The sequence below is a fragment of the Prionailurus bengalensis genome, chromosome D1, assembly GCF_016509475.1.
Source record: "Prionailurus bengalensis isolate Pbe53 chromosome D1, Fcat_Pben_1.1_paternal_pri, whole genome shotgun sequence".
In the NCBI taxonomy this organism is placed as follows: domain Eukaryota; kingdom Metazoa; phylum Chordata; class Mammalia; order Carnivora; family Felidae; genus Prionailurus; species Prionailurus bengalensis.
Window position 1 is genome coordinate 59,071,635 of NC_057346.1, and position 20,919 is coordinate 59,092,553.

The 20,919-nt window shown below is 36.7% G+C and overlaps 1 protein-coding gene across 2 annotated transcripts in view; it reads left to right on the forward strand.

Moving 5' to 3' along the window:
* Positions 1–20,919, forward strand: part of FCHSD2 (FCH and double SH3 domains 2) — a 285,200-nt gene that overhangs the window by 249,968 nt on the left and 14,313 nt on the right. For both annotated transcript variants that reach the window (XM_043580308.1, XM_043580309.1), the window contains one exon: positions 10,736–10,897. In XM_043580308.1, the coding sequence (XP_043436243.1) occupies positions 10,736–10,897 (162 nt within the window). The remainder of the gene's footprint in view (positions 1–10,735; positions 10,898–20,919) is intronic.

The following is a 20,919-nucleotide window of genomic DNA, read 5'->3' on the forward strand; positions in this document are numbered from 1 at the left end:
CTTGCCTAGTCTGAGAAACACTGGCTTGTGTAGAACAGTTTCTCCTGGTATTTGTTTCTCTATACTCTGAGTGAAGTCAGTTTCAGAGCTTTGGTGGAACGGGACAGGTCTCAGAAGTTTTCCAAAGGGTGTGTTCTCTCTTGTATTTTCCGTTTCCAGACTCCCTCCATAGTGTCACTGTCTGGTACCATCGCTCCACCAAACCCCCAGTAGTAGCAGTAGTAGGTATCAGTCACACAGTCTGCATTTAGGCTGAATGACCTGTTATTTCCATGAGTGTGCTAAACAGCCCTGTGTTTGTTAGCTCAAAGCTAAAAATATGAAGTGAGATTCCCACAACAGAATGACTCGTTTCTCCTAATACCAGTATTTAAGTCTGCATTCTCAAAGATAATTTTCTTACCAAAAATACAGAATATGCTAAAAACCATGATGCTAGATCCAGTATCTCAGTTTTGAATATCAGTGAAATACGGTTAATCTTACTGCTGTCTTACAATGATCTTCCACTTGATTTTCACCTATCAGATATGAAGAACAGTCCAGCTAAAATTAGATGGCAAATACATGAGTGTATTACTCGCTGCAGGGGTAGTACTTACCAGGTTGTCCTAATGACATTTTTGGATAGATTTGACTACAAGAGCCTTCAGAGGAACTGACAATAGTGGTTTTGTAGATTACCTTTTTCTTTCTTCTGCCTGCATATCATTTGCATTGAATTTTCCATTCAGTAGTTACTTACTTTATTATAAATAACTAATCAAAAGGGACAAAGCTGGTTAAAATTCCATTATATCCTTCATGTTTGATTTTTAACTCCCACCAACGTGTTACCCTCCCTTGTTGGGTAATCTACTTTATCTAGTCTTTTCTGTATTATGTTTCCATTCAGTGTTGCTGATTACAATAAAAACATCTGTGGTGCTCAGTAATAGATTAAAGAAACTTTTTCCAGACATAGAAATTGAAAAATATAAATGGCCTGTGCTTTTCTAAAGAATATAGCAATTACTTAATAATTATTGACTGGTTAATGTGTCACAAATTCACTAAGTTATTAGTGTAACAATTACTTAATAAACATCTGCTGTGCCCCCGGCACTGATGGATATACTAGACATACAATGATGAACACACTGTGTGTACTAGATGTGGTACTGTTGGCAGCCCCTGACAAATCCAGGAGTTGAAACAAAGCAATAGCTGCTTAAATTAAACTTTAATAACAGTCCTCTTAACCTGGTATTTAGGTATTTGAATTTTTTGAAATGCCTTTTATCACAAAGACACACACATTCTGCATCTGACTTATACCTGTTTTAAAAGTAGCTTGCCAAGAAACTGAGCATTTTAAATACCATCTTTTTGGAAGCTGTACATGACGTATGTTGTTCCAGAGCACAATTACTTTTTGCATGTTTAAATTTTTCCCTTCTTGGGGGTTGAGGATAGTTCTCTTTTTTTTGACAGTGAAGAGACACACTGAGGAGACACAAATAGGAGAAAGTCAACGTAAGAAGTTAAAGATACTGGAAATTTTTAGTAATTCACGTTTGGTGTAAGGTCTGCAAGAAGGAACTATAGACTATATGATTCCTTCTCTAAGATACTAATTACATATTTTTTTATCTGAATGTACACTTGAAAGCCAGAGTACTTGGTATCAAGAGTGAATTAACAAAACCAAAAAAATCAATTATTATTTATATAAACACGTTTTCATAGGTACCATTTTCTCTTAAATTGTCATCCTATAAGGTTCTGTTGTACATCAGGAATTCAAGATTATTATGTCATCCTTGTACCTCAGTGACTCAAAAATGGTAATTAATACCCTTGCCAGCATGCTATAGGAGAAGCCCCAAATTTTCAGTTGCATAAGATGTAAAGCCTCCTTGCCACAAGATTAATGAAATGCTAAGGATAAGCCTGCTATAAAAAAAGAATTTTCAATCATATTAGATCGAAATTTACATTACCTCAGGGCCTGTTATTGTGGGTTTTCACTATACTCTTATAATAGTGTGTCAGCACACCTTTTGACTAATCACTTTCTTTCACTTTATGTGTGAATATGTTTTTTTTTTCCTTTGTGATTATTTATTTTTGAGAGAGAGGAAGAGAGCATGAGCGGGGGAAGGGGCAGAGAGCGAGGGGGACAGTTTCCGAAGTGGGCTCAGCTGCTGACAGCAGAAAGCCCAGTACAAGGCTCGAACTCATGAACCGTGAGATCATGACCTGCGCCAAGGTCAAGCTCTTACCCAACTGAGTCACCCAGGTGTCCCGTGAATATTTTCAACTATACAGAAAAGATGAAGAGTAAATAAATATTTCTCAACATGCTAAATTCAACAGTTAATATTTTGCAATATTGGCCCTATGTGTTTATTTCTATTCTGTAAAATAGAGGTTAAATCTCGAGGCCTTATTAGAGTCAGTATTTTAGTCAAGAATACTTGATAGATGATGCTGTTTTTCATCACAGAATGTTTTTATCAAGTTGCCTCTCTATGAATGATGCTAACAGTAGTCACTTAATTGGGTGGTGCTCCCAGATCTTTCCACTGTTCAGGTTCCTTTTTTTCTTTTTCTTTTTTTTTTTTTTGTATTTGCAGCTACCAGGTACAAGTCACCTCCAGTAATGGCAAATACGTATTTTTCTCTCTTTCTTAAGTATCATTTTGATGTCATGGTATTTTAAAAGTTAGCTCTGGAGCACCTGGGTGGCTCAGTCAGTAGGTGTCTGACTTCAGCTCAGGTCATGATCTCACAGCTCTATGAGTTCAAGCCCCGCATCAGGCTCTGTGCTGATGGCTCGGAGCCTGGAGCCTGCTTCAGATTCTGTGTCTCCCTCTCTCTCTGCCCCTAACCCACTCGCATTCTATTTCTGTCTCTCTCAAAAATAAATAAACATTAAAAAAAAATCAGCTCTATCAAGGTATAATATACATACAGTAAAATGTAACCATTTCAAGGGAACAGTTTGGTAAGTTTGGACAAATGCATCTCCTTAAACATTCACCACCACAATCTAGATACAAAATATTTCATTCATCCCCCCCAAAATTCTCTGGTGACCAGACAACAATTGACATGCTTTCTGTCTTAAGTTAATTCAACTCTGACAATATGAGTATTAGATTACTTGGTATTGTCCTACACATCACATGCAAAGATCATCTTTCATGCTTTTATACAGTCTTATTTTTTGTCTTAATCTGTTTGATGAGCTAGTATGTATTCAAGTTCACTGATTGTTTCTTCTGTGGTACATAATCTACTGTTAAGGCCATCCTGTCAGTTTTGATTTCAGGTGTTACAGCTTCAGCTCTAGGAGTTCTGTTTGGTTCTTTATATTTCCAGTTCATGCCTGCTTATCTTCATGTTTTCCTTTAAATCCTTAGGTGTATTTATAATAATGACTTTAAGTCTTGTCTGCTCATTCCATCATATCTGTGATGTCTGTCTTTCTTATTGACTGATTTTTTCCTTTAGTTATGGCTCATCTTTTTCTACTTTTCAAATACCTAGTAATTTTTACTGAGTACTAGAAATGGTGAGTGTTTGGTTATTGGGGTGTCTGAATTCTCCTTTCTTCTTTTAAAGACTATTGAGTTTTGTTCTGATAGCCAATTCAGTTGCAGATCAATTTGATCCTTTTGAGGCTTATTTTCAAGCTTTGTTTTGGCTGGTTTAGAATAGCCTTTCCAACAGTGTGGAGGTTCCTCAAAAACTTAAAAATAGAACTACCCTACGACCCAGCAATTACATTACTAGGTATATATCCAAGGGATACAGGTGTGCTGTTTCGAAGGGGCATATGCACCCCAATGTTTATAGCAGTGCTATTGACAATAGCCAAAGTATGGAAAGAGCCCAAATGTCCATCAACGGATGAATGGATAAAGAAGATATGGTGTGTGTATATGTATATGTATATGTATATGTATATGTATATGTGTATGTGTATGTGTATGTGTATGTGTATGTGTATACATGTATGTGTATATATGTGTATACACATATACATGTGTGTATATATGTATACACATATATGTGTATATATATACACATACATACATACATGCATACAATGGAGTATTACTCAGCAATCAAAAAGAATGAAATCTTGTTATTGGCAACTATGTGGATGGAACTAGAGGGTATTATACTAAGCGAAATTAGAGAAAGACTGATATCAAATGACTTCACTTATATGAGGAATTTAAGATACAAAACAGATGAACCTAAGGGAAGGGAAGCAAAAAGAATATAAAAACAGGGAAGGGGACAAAACAGAAGACACTCTTAAATACAGAGAACAAACTGAGGGTTGCTGGAGGGGTTGTGGGAGGGGGCATGGGCTAAATGGGTAAGGAGCATTAAGGAAGATGCTTGTTGGGATGCGCACTGGGTGTTATACATAGGTGATGAATCACTGGAATCTACTCCTGAAAACATCATTGCACTATATGCTAGCTAACTTGGATGTAAATGATAAATAAATGAATTAAAAAATTAAAAAAAAAAAAGAATAGCCTTTCCAGTAGGACAAATTTAGCCCTATTACCAATGCATTTCCTTTCTATAGTTTCTTGTTTTACCATGAGTATCCAGCAAGGTTTCTCAACTCTGGCTGGACAGATGGAACATCTTTCAGCCCTGTATAAGCTCTTGAGAAGTTTTTAGTTCACAGCTCCGTAGTAGATGTCCTTTCCCTGAGTCATTATCCTTTGCTTCTCCTCATGGAGTCCCACATATTCTCAATTTATTACGGGTTTTTATTAATTTAGTGTATTTTAAATTATAGTTGGCCTTTTTTTCAGTGCCACATTGTCTAAATTTGGCCAGTGAGAGTCCATTTAATGGCTGACTTCCATGTCCTTTTGACATTATTCCCATTAGATTTTTGAACAGTTTCTTGCTTTCTCACACAACAAGCCATCATACACTCACCGTGTATTTTTCCCCTACCAGACTTAGAATTAGCCATTTCTTCATGGAGCTCTGATTTCTTTTAATAAAGAATAGTATTTATTTTTTTATTTAAAAAAATTTTTTAAAATATTTTTATTTATTTTTGAGACAGAGAGAGACAGAGCATGAGCAGGGGAGGGGCACAGAGAGAGGGAGACACAGAATCTGAAGCAGGCTCCAGGCTCCAAGCTGTCAGCACAGAGCCCGATGCGGGGCTTGAACTCACAGGCCGCAAGATCATGACCTGAGCCGAAGTCGGACGCTCAACCAACTGAGCCACCCAGGCGCCCTAAGAATAGTATTTAGACACCAGAGTCTAGAATGTGAAGGTGCTTATTGTTATGAGTATCATTTATTTCTTGGCCCTTTCTTTGTTATTAGAGCTAGGAATTTATTATTTTTTTCACATCATGAGTTTATGTTGATCTTTCCAATTAAAATTTAAAATTAAAAGGATTTTGTTGAACTTCTTTGATTTTATTTTTTTTCTCTTATATTGAAAATCTTGGTTCCTAATATTATCATAATATTTTATTTGCTTTCTCCTGCAGTATATTAAAAAGTCTCAGAATTATAATGGAAATACTAATGGTAATCTATTGAGCAAAATTTAAGATTTCTTTGCAGTTCATTTTGGGTATAGAATATATCTCTACAAGGGTTTCTGCTTCTGATAATAAAGGACTAACTCATATTAGGCTAATCCTCCTTTAGATAACAGTTATTAACCTGGGGTAAAAATATTTAAAGTGATTATTTAGTAGATGTGGAAAACTGCCATATAAAAACTGGAAAGGAATAGACCCTGAAAAGAATGGGACTGTACTTGGTGATATTAACATTAAACAGCTCTTTGCAAGGGGTTGTTTTCAAGCATAGAGCCTTGGTCTTAACTGGCTTTAGAATGGCTGTCAGGAAGCCCTCAAGTTTGCATATATGTAAATAACCGTCCATATCCTGGGCCAAACCTAAATACATGTATGGAACAGAAACCCCCCAGGAGCTTGACAGGAAACAGTAGCTGGAAGGCAAAAATAATTAACAGAAAGTTCAGCTGTTGCTCACCACAGGGGAACAACATCAACCATTAAAATATTGGAGTGGTTGTAATATCAAAGTAAACTACAGGACAAGAAATATTAAAAGGGATCATTTATAATGATTAAAAATAAGGTGTTCATCATCTTCTCCATCAAGAAGACATAACAATTCTCCAGGCGCCTGGGTGGCTCAGTCAGTTGGGCATCCGACTTCGGCTCAGGTCAGGATCTCAGTTTGTGAGTTCAAGCCCCCACTTCAGGCTCTGTGCTGAGCTCAGAGTCTGGAGCCTACTTCAGATTCTGTGTCTCCCTCTGTCTCTGCCCCTCCCCAGCTCCCGCTCTGTCTCTCTCTCTCTCAAAGTTAAATAAAAACATTAAAAAAAAGAAGAAGAAGAAGACAGTGTAACAATTCTGGATGTGTATATAATAATAGAGCTACTAAGTACATGAAGCAAAACTGGCCTAACTGAAAGGAGAAATAAACAAATCTACCATGGTAGTTGGAGATTTCAACATTCCTTTCAGTAATTAGAAGAAGGAGCTAGAAAATCAGCAAGGATACAGGAGACTTGAACAACACTATCAACTAATTTTACCTTAATTGGCATTTAAAGAAGACTCTACCCTACAAGAGTATAGAGTATTTGTTCTTTTAAAGTACACACAGAATGTTCAGCATAAACCAGTGTCAAGTTAGTTTAAAAGTATTGATTTCAGTCTGAGTATGTTCTCTGACCATCAGAATTAAATTAAAAAATTAACAGATACCTGAAAAATCCCCAGATATTTGGAAACTGAATTATTTAAACACAACAATCTGTGGCTGCCTTAAAACACACACACACACACAACTTTATGGCAAAAGCTATTTATTATCTCTCACCATTCTGGGTGTTGACTATGCATTTCTTTTGCAGGTTTTTCCTGAGATTACTCAAGTTGCTGCATACATCTTAGAGGGTCTGCTAGAAGGCTAGGCCTTTTTTCCAAATGGTCTTTCATCCTCAATTATGCTAAACTGGGCTTCCTTACATGATGGAGATACATTCCAAGAAATCAACTTTACTTGCACTTACCAAATCTCTGCATCAAATTTGCATATGTTTTATCAAAGCAGATCACATGGATAAGCCCGGAATCAATGCGAGAGGGGACTACTTGGATAGCAAGAGGCATGATTCATTGGGAATAACAGTTTACCAAAATCGATGGGACTTTAGTTAAATCATTTTTCTCATCTATAATGGAGTTTATGATATCCATCCTCAGAATTGTTGTGTGGATTGAATGAAATGGTATAATCCTATGTGATAAAAGTTGTTTAGAATGTTTTTAAGAAACCAAAGGTAATTTAGAATGGCAAATACTACCATCTACCATTATTCATTTCCTACACATGCCAGGCATTGTCCTAAATAGTAGAGTTGCAACAGACACAGTCCTTACCTTAGAGAAATGATATTTTGAAGGTAAAGTAACTAAGCCCATATTAGATTTACAGACTTTATAACTTTATCCACATGTCAAGCCAAAAAGTTTTATAAACTCAACTGTGGCTTGACATTTGGATGTGCTTATGTTAAATTTTATATTAAAATCAGTTAATTGACATTGTTAATACACCAAGATTATGTATCTATAAGATACATCTGTAAGATGTGGTTTTTCAAAGCATCATTTTAAAAAAACTATCTCTTGGGGCGTTTGGGTGGCTCGTCAGTTAAGCTTTCAGCTCTTGATTTCAGCTCAGGTCATGATCTCACCGTTCTTGAGATCAAGCCTCACGTCTTGAGATTAAGATTCTCTCCCTCTCTTTCTGCCCTTTCTGCACTCAACATATGCATGCTTTCTCTCAAAAAATTAATAATTAAAAAAATTTTTGAAGTAAAGTGAAAGACAACACACAGGATGGGAAAAAATAATCTGCAAATCATGTATCTGATGAGGGACTTTTATCTAGAATACATGAAAACTTACAATAAAGACAAAGACAAGGGGTACCTGGGTGGCTCAGTCAGTTGAGTGACCGACTCTTGATTTTGGTTCAGGTCATGATCTCACTGTTGTGAGATTGAGCCCCATGTTGGGTTCCATGATGAGTGTAGAGCCTGCTTGGGATTCTCTTTCTCTCTCTCTCTCTCTCCTCCCCCCCGCCCCTCTCCCCCACTTGTACTCTCTAAATAAATAAATAAATATTTTTTAAAGGACAAAGACAAAATAAAACAGCAACAGTCCATTTTAAAAATGGGCAAAAGGTCTGAATAGATAGACATTTCTCCAGAGAAGATACACAGATGACTAATAAGCACATGAAAATATACTTGACATCATTAGTCATCAAGGAAATACATATCAAAACTACAATGAGATACTACTTCATACTCACTAGAATGGCTAGAATCAAAAAGAAAGACGTTAACAAGTGTTTTCCAGATGTGGAGAAATGTTAACCCTCACACCCTGCTGGGGGGATTATCAAATGAGGCAGAAAACAGCCTGGCATTTCCCCAGTGGTTCAATATAGCATTATTTTATGACTAAGTAATTCTAGTCCTAGGTATATACCCAAGAGAAAAGAAAGCATGTTTACACAAAAACTTGTACACTAATGTGTAAAGGAACATTATTCATATTAGACAAAAAACTGAAATCACCCAAGTGTCGGTTAACTGACAAATGGATAAATAAAATGTGGTGTATCCAATAGAATGTTAATATAGCCGTAAAAAGGAATGAAATACTGATACATGTTACAACATGGATGAACCTTGAAACATTATGCTAATTCAAAGAAGCCAATCACAAAAGACCACATATGGTTCTATTTATATTAAATGTTCAGAATATGGGCTCCTGGGTGGGTCAGTCAGGTAAGCATCCAACTTCAGCTTAGGTCATGATTTCACCGTTCGGAGTTCGAGCCCCACATCAGGATCTGTGCTGACAGCTCACTGCTAAAAAATGTTCAGAATAGGTAAATCTGTATATAGAGAAAGAACAATAATTGAAATGAGGGGTGAGGGAGCAATAAAGGATACGAGGTTTCTTTTGGAGGTGATTAAAATGTTCTAAAAAGTGATTGTGGTGATAGTTGCATATCTGTGAATATACTGTGAATCATTGAACTGTACACTTTAAATGGATGAATCTTACAGTATATGCAAGCTTTATCTCAGTAAACAGTTGTTAGAAGAATAAACAGGTTTTTGCAAGGCTATTTACCAAACACTGTCTCCAAACCAAAAATTCTAATTGCTTTATAAAGATGTATATGATATCCAAAACTACTGAATTGTACACTTAAAAATGATTAAGATGGCAAATTTTATGTAATGTGAATTTTATCTCCATTTTTAAAAAGATGTATGCTTAATCTTAGGAATACAAGATAAATACAGCAATGAGAGCTCAGTGAAACAAGTCAGAAGTCAGAGAATTTTTTTTTTCTGAGTAGGCTCCATGCCCAGTGTGGGGCTTGAACTCATAACCCTGAGATCAAGAGTCACTTACTCTACCAACAGAGCCACCCAGGTGCTCCCAGAGTTCAGATCAGTTTTAATACCAGCTCTCCCGATGGAGAATCTAGAGAGTGATCAGAATCGAATGCCAGAAGGGTTCAGTGAGCACACTTGTTTGTCCAGAAGTCCCACAGAAGGCTATAAAGTGAGGGTTGGAATTATCAAATAATCAACATTTTCTCAGTGGAACCTTCCAATGTCGAAGGAAGAGACCACCTCTCTAATACGTGAAACAGTGAAACTGACTTTACTACTTGCTAAGCAAGAGAGTAATACTTACAAACAGTCTCTAAACAAAATAGAACCGATATATAAGGTTTTAAGAATTGTGGATTTCAGGGATTGGCAGATTTTCAAAACTGAAAATGTTTTACAGATTGGCTCACCTCTGGCTGTGGTGTATAGGGATTGGTGGACTGTCAGAAGCAGGAGTAGAAGCTTGAACACTGGTGATTTCTGGAGTGAGGCTGTGGTTTACTGGCTGCCTTGCAGATGTGTGGGGCTGTCACTGGCTGACTTTCAGAGGCCTGGCTATTAGAGCAAAGCAGTTACTGTTTGATTGGGACAGGTTTAGACTGGTTCTGCGGTTACGTGCTTATGGCTTAGAACAAGAGTCAAAGCACAAGCAGTCTTTCTGTTTCTTGAATTTGGAGAATTCAGTTTGGAGAATTTTATTGCTGTATTTTATTATTTCTGATAGCTACATCATAATTTAACTTAAATCTTTACCCAGTAGTTCAGTCAGGAGTCATGGAAGTTTTTAACCAGGGAGTGACATGGTGACCTTTGCAAACTTGTAAGAGGTAGATTATAGAGAAGAAAAAGTCCAAGAGATAGGTTAAAAGGCTGTCAAAAAGGCTGGATTTTAGGATATCCTGAGGCCTAGCCTTCCTAAGAGGGGAAGAATGCAGGCTTGATGGTGTATTCATATCTTCCTGTTCATAAGTTAGGTTTGATGTGTCTTGTCAAGATGCGAGTGTGCCATTTGCCCTCATTTCTGTTCTTGTGTTTCCTCTCCTCTCCCTACTTCTATTCCCCGCTCCCTCTCCCCCTCTCCAAGTGAAAAATTAACCTCTATGCCAAGGAAGCATTGCTAGTGAATACCAAGATTATTCTAATTAGTAAATCAAGAATAACTTAAAAAACACTTTGAGGAAAAAGTGCCTTGATGTCTCACCATTTTCTTGGTTTTCTTAGATAATTAAGTTGAAAGCTGAAGCCCGGCTGGACCTGCTAAAGCAGATCGGTGTTTCTGTGGACACGTGGCTAAAGAGTGCAATGAATCAAGTAATGGAAGAACTGGAAAATGAACGATGGGCTCGCCTTCCTGCAGTGACCAATAATGGCACTTTACACTCGGTAGGATTTCTCTTCTTGGCTGTAATGGGCAGACTTTCACTGAAGGATGCTATTCTTTGACTGTGTCACCAAACCTGATAATAGCCAAAATTTAAAAGAAAAAATAACGGTTTTGCTAGCAGTTTGGTTTCTTTTCTTTGGCCTGTCACTGAGTTAAACTTGGTGCAGGAAGAGGGAAAAAGTCATGCTTTTTATTTTTAATATGCAGTGAAGAACATATTATCACTAGTTGGTTTATTAGTGCCACTTTACCAAATTCCTTATACCAAAATGAAGTAGATATGTTTCTTGTCTGGAAGTCATGGAATAAAAATTTTAATCTAGTGTTTCTGAAGTTCTCAGAGGTCTTCTCTGAAAACTGACATCCAGAGAGTCAGAAACAATCTTAAAAAGAGAAAAGGGGGTGCCTGGATGGCTCAGTTGGTTGAACGTCCAACTCTTGGTTTCAGCTCGGGTCATGCATGATCTCACAGTTCATGAGATCAAGCCCCATGTGCCTGGGATTCTCCCTCTCCCTCTCTCTCTGCCTCTCTCTCTCTTTCTCTGTAAATAAGTAAATAAACTTAAAAAAGAAAGGAACACTTTTAGTCTCTGGCTTAATTATTTGATTCACAAGGGCTTTCACACTCTGTTCACTGTATTTTTCATCAGGGAGACAGTGCAAGTATGGTCAGAGCTCAAGCTAGCATTTTCTTGCTTCAAGTCCAGGGCATTTTCCACTTTGATGTCATCTAGTTCAACCTTAGTTATTCATGTTGGAGATCTGAGTGCCAGAAAAGTTCATTGACTTGCCTGTTATTACATAAGTGGATATATGATGTCTATAGCTGGTCAGACTAAAGTAATTCCTACTGCTGCTTCCTACCCATTACTCTGTCTCATCCTGTTTATGTCCTTATGGCATTTATTACGATCTTTGCTTTGTGTTCTTTGTCTATCTTCCTCTCTGGAATGTAATTACCATGTCTGTCTGATTCAGTGCACAGCAAAGTGCCTGGCACATAGTAAGTACTCAATAAATATCTGTTGAAGAAAGAAATGAAAGAATGGATGGCTGAATAGATGGAATAGTGGCAAACTAAAAGCTAAAACTCTAATCTCACAACTTCCTACTGTATCCAAAGTGCCTCTTCAGCGCTTGTGCCCTTCAGATAAAAGGCATCCTTGCGAGAGAAATTGGCTAAAGTTTAAGAACATTCCTGAAAGTTTTGTCAATTTTTTCACATAGCATTCTGATTTTCTAATGGGAATACATTTGCGCATTTTAAAAAGATTGCATGTGGGTGTGCATTTTAAGGAAAAGCAATCTATTGAAAGTTTATTTTTATTTGACTATTAATGGTAATCCAGCTAGAGAAAATAGGCACACATCACCTACTTGACGTCAGGGTTAGAAGAGCCTGGCCTGTTTTTAATACAATAGAGTTGTTCCATGTCATGGAATATCTCTTTCTAATGCATCTTTTGAATGTCACAGTTACCATCTACTTCAAGTAATTTTGTTGTACAGAATTTAGGATGACAGCAAATCCCAGGCACACACTTTCTTTTGGACTCTTCAGTAGCACTGTTGGCAACCAATAAACCCATGATTTCTCTTGGACTAGTATCTTTTCTAACTAAATCAACTGGGCAGGCATTTATCCCCTCCCTGTGTGCCTACTTCCTGAGCAAATTGGAGATGAACAAGAATTGGTCTCTCTCCTTGAAGAGCTTGCAAGCTGGTAGAGCAGACAGACCTCAGACCTTTATAGATCTTAGTGATCCATGGCAGTGTATGACTGGGTTCCTCTGTGGCAAACTTGAAACGCCTACTTCTAACTCATCAACACACCTGGGAAAAAACCCTTCTCTCCGTGTTTCAGAGAGAAAGTTAAGTTAAATGATCTAAGCTCCCCTCCAACTCCAAAATCTTATGATTTTGTGAAATGCTATTTAAAAAGTTTAATACCAGGTGGAAAAATAGGAAAGACGTTTGCCCCATGAAGGAACTGTCAGTTGAGATACTCCTTGAAGAATTTTAACATGAGATAAAGAAGGGCTTCTGAGTGTGAAGGAAGGAAATGAAGAAGATATGCCTAGTACAGTCTGTCAGTGAGTAGTACATTCTGGTAGTAAGTGTTGAATAAATTCGGTGTTTTTGAGAACTGTCCAAAGACATGAGCTCATCTAGAAACATCACATTTTCTGCAAAGAGAACATTTTGCAATCCTAACCCATTCTTCCTTACCTCTAGTCAGTATCATGGAGCTTGTGTCATCCTGCTTTCAGCTGAGGGATATTTTTTGTGGAAGCTCTACTAACAGTCCAGTAGTGCCCCCTTTATCCATGGTGTCACTTTTCTTGGTTTCAGTTACCATGGTCAGCCATGGAAGCAACTATCTAGACGCAGATGATCCTCCTGACCTATTGTCAGAAGGTCAGTGGTAGCTTAACGCTGCGTTACAATGCCTACGTCATTCACCTCACTTCATCTTGTCACGTAGGCATTTTATCTCACATCACCACAGGAAGAAGGGTAAGTACAGTACAATAAGATATTTTGAGAGAGAGAGACCACGTTCACAAACTTTTATTACAGTATATTATTGTAACTTATGTGTTATTACTATTGTTATTTATCTCTTACTGGGCCTGATTTATAAATTAAACTGTAGCACAGGTATGTATGTGTAGGAAAAAACATAGTCTGTAGGGTGTGGCCCTACTGGTACTTCTATGGGTTCAAACATCCACTTGCGGTCTTGGAACATATCTCCTGCTGATAAGGAAGGGAGGCTACTGTATAAATAAAGGAGAGATGTGGGCACAAAACAGCTTAATGAAGTCCCAGTATTTATTTAACCTGCTTTTAAATGACTGCACTGAAGTAATTTAGAAGAAGTTGTATCTCTTCTCTTCACACTGGCAGCTGCTGGCTAGGATCATGAAGCAGAAATACACATCTGGGGACCAAATTATTTCTTCCATTATAGATGCCAACAAAAGCATTAGTCATCAAGTTTAGAGTTCCCTTCCATCGGGAAAACATGGTTAATTTTAATGTTACACATTAACAGTGTAAAGGGCCTTATTAGAAGATAAATGTTTTTAAAATATATATTTTTACCTTACAGAATAAGGAACTATACTTTCTTGAGTATTAACTTTTTGCCTTCTATATTATGCTGTGGTACAGATAGAGGGTTGGGAAGAAACATAGAAAAAGAATCACAGAATACAGCAATATTTTTTAATGGAGAACAGTCTGTTAATATAGCTACTCAGCTGATGGTAAACTAGAGCTCATACATAACCTCTTATGGTTAGATTGCTACCAGTAGCCCAGTCAGCCTTTCTGCCAGTCATTCCTCCCTTCTCTTATTTTCCTTTCTTCTCTTACTCAAAAACCCATACTCAGTTTAATTTTGAAGTTATATTAATTTTAGAATAGAAAAAGTTATAAAACTAGATTAGAAAAAAATTAGAAAGTTAGGTAGAGGAAAAAAATGACCCCAAACTCAGTCCTTATGACACCACTGTTAGCAACTTGATGTAATTCTGTCCTCTTTCTATTCTTTTTTTAAACATATTTGTCATAATTAAGTTAATTTTGTATATTTTTCCATCTAGCATTCCATTTTGCTGGACAGTCTTCATAATCTTTCTTTTCATGTCTGTGTAGTATTCCCTCAGGAAGGCATACCATAATTCACTTAACTGCTCTCTTATAGGTTCAATATTTAGATTGCTTCCAGATATTATAAATAAATAATACTCTGAAAGAGTGTCTCTGAAAGAGATATTTGTGTACATACTTCTTTTTTCCATAGTGGGAATAGATTTCTATAATACAGATTCTTAGAAGTAGAATTTATAGGTTGGAGATTTATAGTTCTTTGTTTAAGGTTGGGTTTTGTTCTTTTTTCCCCCCTAGATTCTCAAACTATAGCTGACAGTGTTTACATGACTTCCTTATCTTCAGCCATTTCCCCTATCATTTCCCCTATATAACAGACATCCTGGCATCCACTTTGTTGTGCAACCTCCCTAAGAGCGTGAGCATTTTGCAGAGTTGCATGGAAATAAATTCTGACTTTCCTCATTATGAAGACCATGCTGAATAATGTGTTTGAAAGGCAAGGAAATTAAATATTTTTAAACATCAGGATGGTAGTTTAGTTCTCATCTGCCTCGTTAAATGCCTAATAGTCTTTGCAGTATAATGGGTTTTGTTTTTGAAATATGAAAATCTGTTTGTTGGCTTGTCCTGATCCCAAAGAAAAGAAACAGTGGCTTTTTGTAATGAAATAAATGTAAACAGTAGAAAATAATAGCATACACCTGCAAAAATTTTTAGGCACTTCCGTATTTACAGTTTTTCCAAGTGGTTAGTGGTCTTGTTATTGGATTAAACTCCATACCAATATAGGCCACACTATTATTGAAACTGACATTTCATATTTTCAGTAGGATCAATTTAATTCAATTCAGTAAGCATGTGTGGAGCCTGCACACCTCATGAGACCCTTTGCTAAGTGCTGGGAGTTACAAACTGAGTATAATGTCTGCTGAGTTTGTATCCACAGATTGAGAGAACCAGTCTCACTAACAGCCAAGACCAAAAGATGGGCATTGAAAAGATGTGGAGAATTTCAGTTCTAAGAGAAGTATCTCCAGCTGTATTGTGTTCTTTAACTTTCTGCATACCCATAACAACAAGTAAAGTACCTGACACAAATCCATATACGTAGTACATGTTCAAAAAATACTAATCCACACCTGAAGATAAAGCAGTCTAATTCCACCAACTGACCTTAAAATACTATTAAAAAGAGGAAGTTCACGGGGCGCCTGGGTGGCGCAGTCGGTTAAGCGTCCGACTTCAGCCAGGTCACGATCTCGCGGTCCGTGAGTTCGAGCCCCGCGTCGGGCTCTGGGCGGATGGCTCGGAGCCTGGAGCCTGTTTCCGATTCTGTGTCTCCCTCTGTCTCTGCCCCTCCCCCGTTCATGCTGTGTCTCTCTCTGTCCCAAAAATAAATAAACGTTGAAAAAAAAATTTAAAAAAAAAAAAAAAAGAGGAAGTTCACAAAAAAGCATCTCTACTGTACCAGGTACTATGTTAGGCACATTCATACATTATTTCAATTAATCATCACAATGGTCCTGAATGTATTTACAGATGAGAAGACAGACTTGGAAGAATTAAATATCTCCCAGTGGCACACAGCTAGTAAGTGGAGAGAGCTAGATTTGAACCCGCATATGTCTGCTTCTAAAGCCCTGCTCTTTACCATACTTTTTTTTCCTTTGATGATTCTGTTGAATCATCATTGAACATCCTATTTTTGATGTAATTAATCATCTTATAACATCTTCAGGTACTACGTGGCCAGTTGTCATTAAAATTCTCAAGCTCTACTGATATTTTTTGACAGCTTTGCTGAGGTATAATTGATAATATAGTAGGCTACACATATTTAAAGTGTACAATTTGATATATTTTGACATGTGTATACAGCAGTGAAACCCTTGTGACAATTAAGATAATGAACATATCCACCACCCTCAAAAATTTCCTCATGCTCCTTCCAGCCCTTCAGTCAACCACTGATCTGCTCCCATTGTGGGTTAGTTTATATTTCCTAGAATTTTGTATGAACAGAATCATACACTATGTACCTTTTTTTTTTTTTTTGGTCTTTCACTCAGCATGATTATTTTGAGGATCATCCGTGTTATTGCTCATCAATAATTGGTTTTTTTTTTTTATTGCTGAGTAGTATTCCATTGTATGAGTACACCACAGTTTGTTTATCAGTTCACCTGATGATGGGCATTTGGGTTTTGGAGAGACTATTACAAGTAAAACTGCTTATGTTTTGAGTGGGTCAGACAGTGGGTATGTGTTTAACATTTTAGGAAACTTCCAAAGTGGTCGTACCATTTTACGTGCCCATCCAAAGGGTACTAGTGTTCTAGTTGTTTCACAGCCTCACCAACTCTTGGTATGGTTGGTCTTTAATTTTAGATATTCTAATGGGTGTGCAGTAGTGTATCGCTATATTTTTGATTTGTATCTCACTGATAATGTTGAGCATCTTTTCATATGCTTATTTGCCATCTGCATATATTCTTTGGTGAAGTGTCTGTTCAGATCTTCTGCCTATATTTTATTGCTTGCTTTCTTTTTATTGAATTTTGAGAATTCTTTTTGTATTCTGTATACAAACCCTTTATCAGATAGATGATTAATTTTCTCCCAAATCAAGTCTATGGCTTGTCTTTTCATTTTAACAGTATCGTTTAAAGACCAGACATTTTTAAGTTTGATGAAGTCCCCACTTAATGTTTTTTTTTCTTTTATGGACCATGCTGTGGTGTGGTATGGTATGGTAGCTTTCACAAGCTATGATTTCTTTGACAAATAAATCTTTGCCAAACCCAAGGTCATATAGATTTTCTCCTATATTTTCTTCTAGAAATTTTATAGTTTTGGGTTATACAGTTAAATCTGTGACCCAGTTTGAGTTAATCTTTGTATATATGTATATGTATATCCTTTTTGTTGTTGTTGAAAAGACTGCCCTTTCTCCACTGAATTACCTTCACATCTTTGTCAAAAATCAATTAACCATATATGTGTGGGTTTATTTTTGGACTTTTGTTTCGTTCTGTTGATCTGTTTATCTGTCCTGATGCCAATGCTACATTGTTTTGATTAATGTAACTTCATAATTAACCTTGAAGTTAGGTAGTGTAAATTCTCCAACTTTCTTCTCCCTCTCTCTCTCTTTTTTTAAATTTTAAATCCAGGATATTTAACATCCAGCTTTCTTCTTTCTCAAGGTTGTTTTGGGTATTCTGGGTCCTTTGCATTTCCACATAAATTTAAACTCCCATTTCTACAAAAAAACAAAAAAACCCTACTAGGATTTTTAAAAATAGGATTGTGATGAATCTATTTGTAAGTCAGTTTGAAGATAGTTGATGTTTTAACAATATTGAGTCTTCCAACCCATTAACATAATACCTCCCCATTTATTTAACTTTAATTTCCCTCAGCAGTGTTTTATAGCTTTCAGTGTATAGGTCTTGCATCTTTTTTTCAGATTTATCTCTATTTTAAAGTTTTTGGTGCTGTTTTAAGTGTTTTTTAAATTTCAACTTCCAATTGCTCATTGCTAACATACAGAAATATAATTGATCTTTGCGTATTGATCTTATATCCTGTAACTTTGCTAAACTCATTTATTAGTTGTAGTAGCTTTTGTGCAGGTTTTCTGTGTAGATAATCATGTCACCTGCATATTATTACTACTGTAACTGTTAGCATCTCCAGTAGTTTAGGGCCAATGGATGTTCTTGCCTTGTTTCTGCACTTAGGGAGAAAGCATTCACTCTTTTACCATTAAGTATGATGTTAACAGACGGGTTTTTGTAGATGCCCTTTACCGTATTGAGGAGTTTCCTCTATTTAATTTACTAATAGGAATGGATGCTGAATCTTGTGAAATGATTTTTCTTTTTTAGTTTATATGGTAAATTGCATTGATGATTTTTCAAATATTAAACAAACTTTGTATTACTGATGAACTCTACTTGTATCATGATGCATTACCCTTTTTATATGTTGATTGAAATTGTTAAATTGGATTTGTTAAAATTTTGATGAGCATTTTTTTCTCTGTTCATGGCAGAGATTAGTCTATAGTTTTCTTCTCTTGTAATGTTTTTGTCTGGTTTTGGTATAATGGTTGTCTCAGAATAATTTGAAAAGTATCCCTTCCTCTTCAATTTTCTGGAAGCTTATGTAGGATTGTGTAGAATTTTTCTTTCTTAAATGTTTGATATACTTCATCAGAGTGTGTTATCTGAGCCTGAAGTTTTCTTTATGGAAGTTTTCTTGTAACAACAAATCCGGTGTCTTTAGTAGATATAGAGTCATTCAGGTTATTCTTCTTGAGTGGATTTTGATCATTTGTGTCTTTCAAGGAATTTGTCCATTCTATCTAAGTTGCCAACTTTATTGGAACAAGTTGTTTATAATATTCCTTTATTCTTCTTTCATTACCTAGAGAATCTGTAGGGGCATCACTTCTCTCATTCTTGATATTGGTTATTTGTGTCTACACTTTATTCCTGATCATTCTGCTAGAGGTTTATTCATGTGATAAAGAACTAGATTCGGGGGCACCTGGGTGGCTCTTGGAAGCACCATCTTTGCTGAGAATTCTCAAACGGGGACTGGGCACAGGCACTCAGCAGGGTACCTTTGTCGGTTAACTGTCAGTCTTCAGCTCTGGTCCTGATATCATAGTTCCTGAGTTCAAGCCCCCCATTGGGCTTGTTCTGGCGATGTGAAACCTGCTTGGGATTCTCTCTCCCTCTCTGCCTCTCCCACTTGCTCTCTCTTTCTCTGTCTGTCAAAATAATAAATAAATAAATAAGTTTTAAAAAAAGAATGAATCAGCTTTTGACTTCACTGATTTTCCCCCCTGTTGTTTTTCTGTTGTCTTTTGTATTGATTTCTGCTCTGGTTTTTATTTCCTTTACTCTGATTTGTTTGGATTTAAATAGCTCTTTCCTAAGTTGACGAAATTGTTTCCCATTCCACAGGAATCACTGTCCTTAAGTGCATCATGTCCAGGGTTCATATATTTGGAACAGTTTTTTAGTTGTTTCTGGAAGGAGTTTAAATCTGGTCCCTGACGCTCCCATCTTATCTGGAAACAGAAATCCACTTTGCTGATATTTTCAATGTTATCTTTTATAATCTACTTGTGTTGTATTTGGAATGATGTTCAATATGGTCACTTCTCTGTCCAGATGAAGCTCCGAGGTTCTGCTAGTGAGTTGTAAGGAGCAAAATAGAATAATGATTTAAGTACTTTCTAGGTATTGAGCGTGTGTTAGGGGTTTAAATATGTCACCTAATTTAATCTTTATGATATGAAGTAATTGTCTTCATTATAAGATAAAGTCATTGAAGTTGAGAAGTTCAGTAATTTGCCCAAGGTCACACAGCCGTAAATGGCACACTCAGCATTCAAACTCAAGTCTGTCAGACCCAGGGACCTAGTATTGCTTTCTAGTTCATTACAGTCCCATAAAGTTGATGAAACCCTTCAGAGGTTGTTTTGCTGAGTACGAGGAGATAGCTAATAATACCAACCCAGAAATCTGCTGCTTATCTGCCCTTGCAAAGAGAGTAAGCATTTTACATCTAAGAAAGGAAAAACATTAGCACAGCTGGGAAGAATAGTTTTAATTGAAGTTCTGTCAGGTGACAGGAAGGAAAAGGGCTAAGAGAGCAGTTGTTAAGAAACAGAGGAAGAATGTGATTTTAGAAATGCTGGGTCAAGAAAATATTGTAACAGCGAGGTTACAGAGGGTGGAAGAGGGAAAAGGCAGAAGTTGTTCCACAGTGACATACTTTGGAAAGCTTCTGGAGCCATGCAAAAGCACATGGCCCTGACCCCTTTTGCTGTCACTGCAACCTTTCATTCCCTTCTATGAGACTCAAACAATGGACTCAAAATAAAGGGGAAAGAAAGGAATGTTTAGTACCAAACAGTGTTGCCAAGATAAAATGTTTTGGATTGATTCCCAGTGCCAAAGCACAGTGCATATTAACATTCCTTCTATATTTTTGGAAATGTGTTCTACCCACACTGGCTTTAATTTTAGTTTTTATAGATATATGGGTGTTTTGTGTTGTTTTGTTTCAATGCCCACAGTTGTGGGTTTTTTTTAACGTCTATAACCTTTACTAGAGTATGAAAGCAGTATCTTCTGTGTAGATATGTTTACATTTTATGGCAGTTTTTAGCATGTGATCCTCACCTTTTATATGACACAGTGCCTTTTTGGAGAACAACGGAATCATAGCCTGAGATGATTTGAAAGGTCATGATTTGAGCCTATTTTGTCATTGACCTGACTGACCATAGATGAAATTATTTGTAAGATGAGGCACATGATTATCTGACTCAGCTGGGAAGAATTTCCAATAATAGTTATAAAATGAGAATATTACAAGG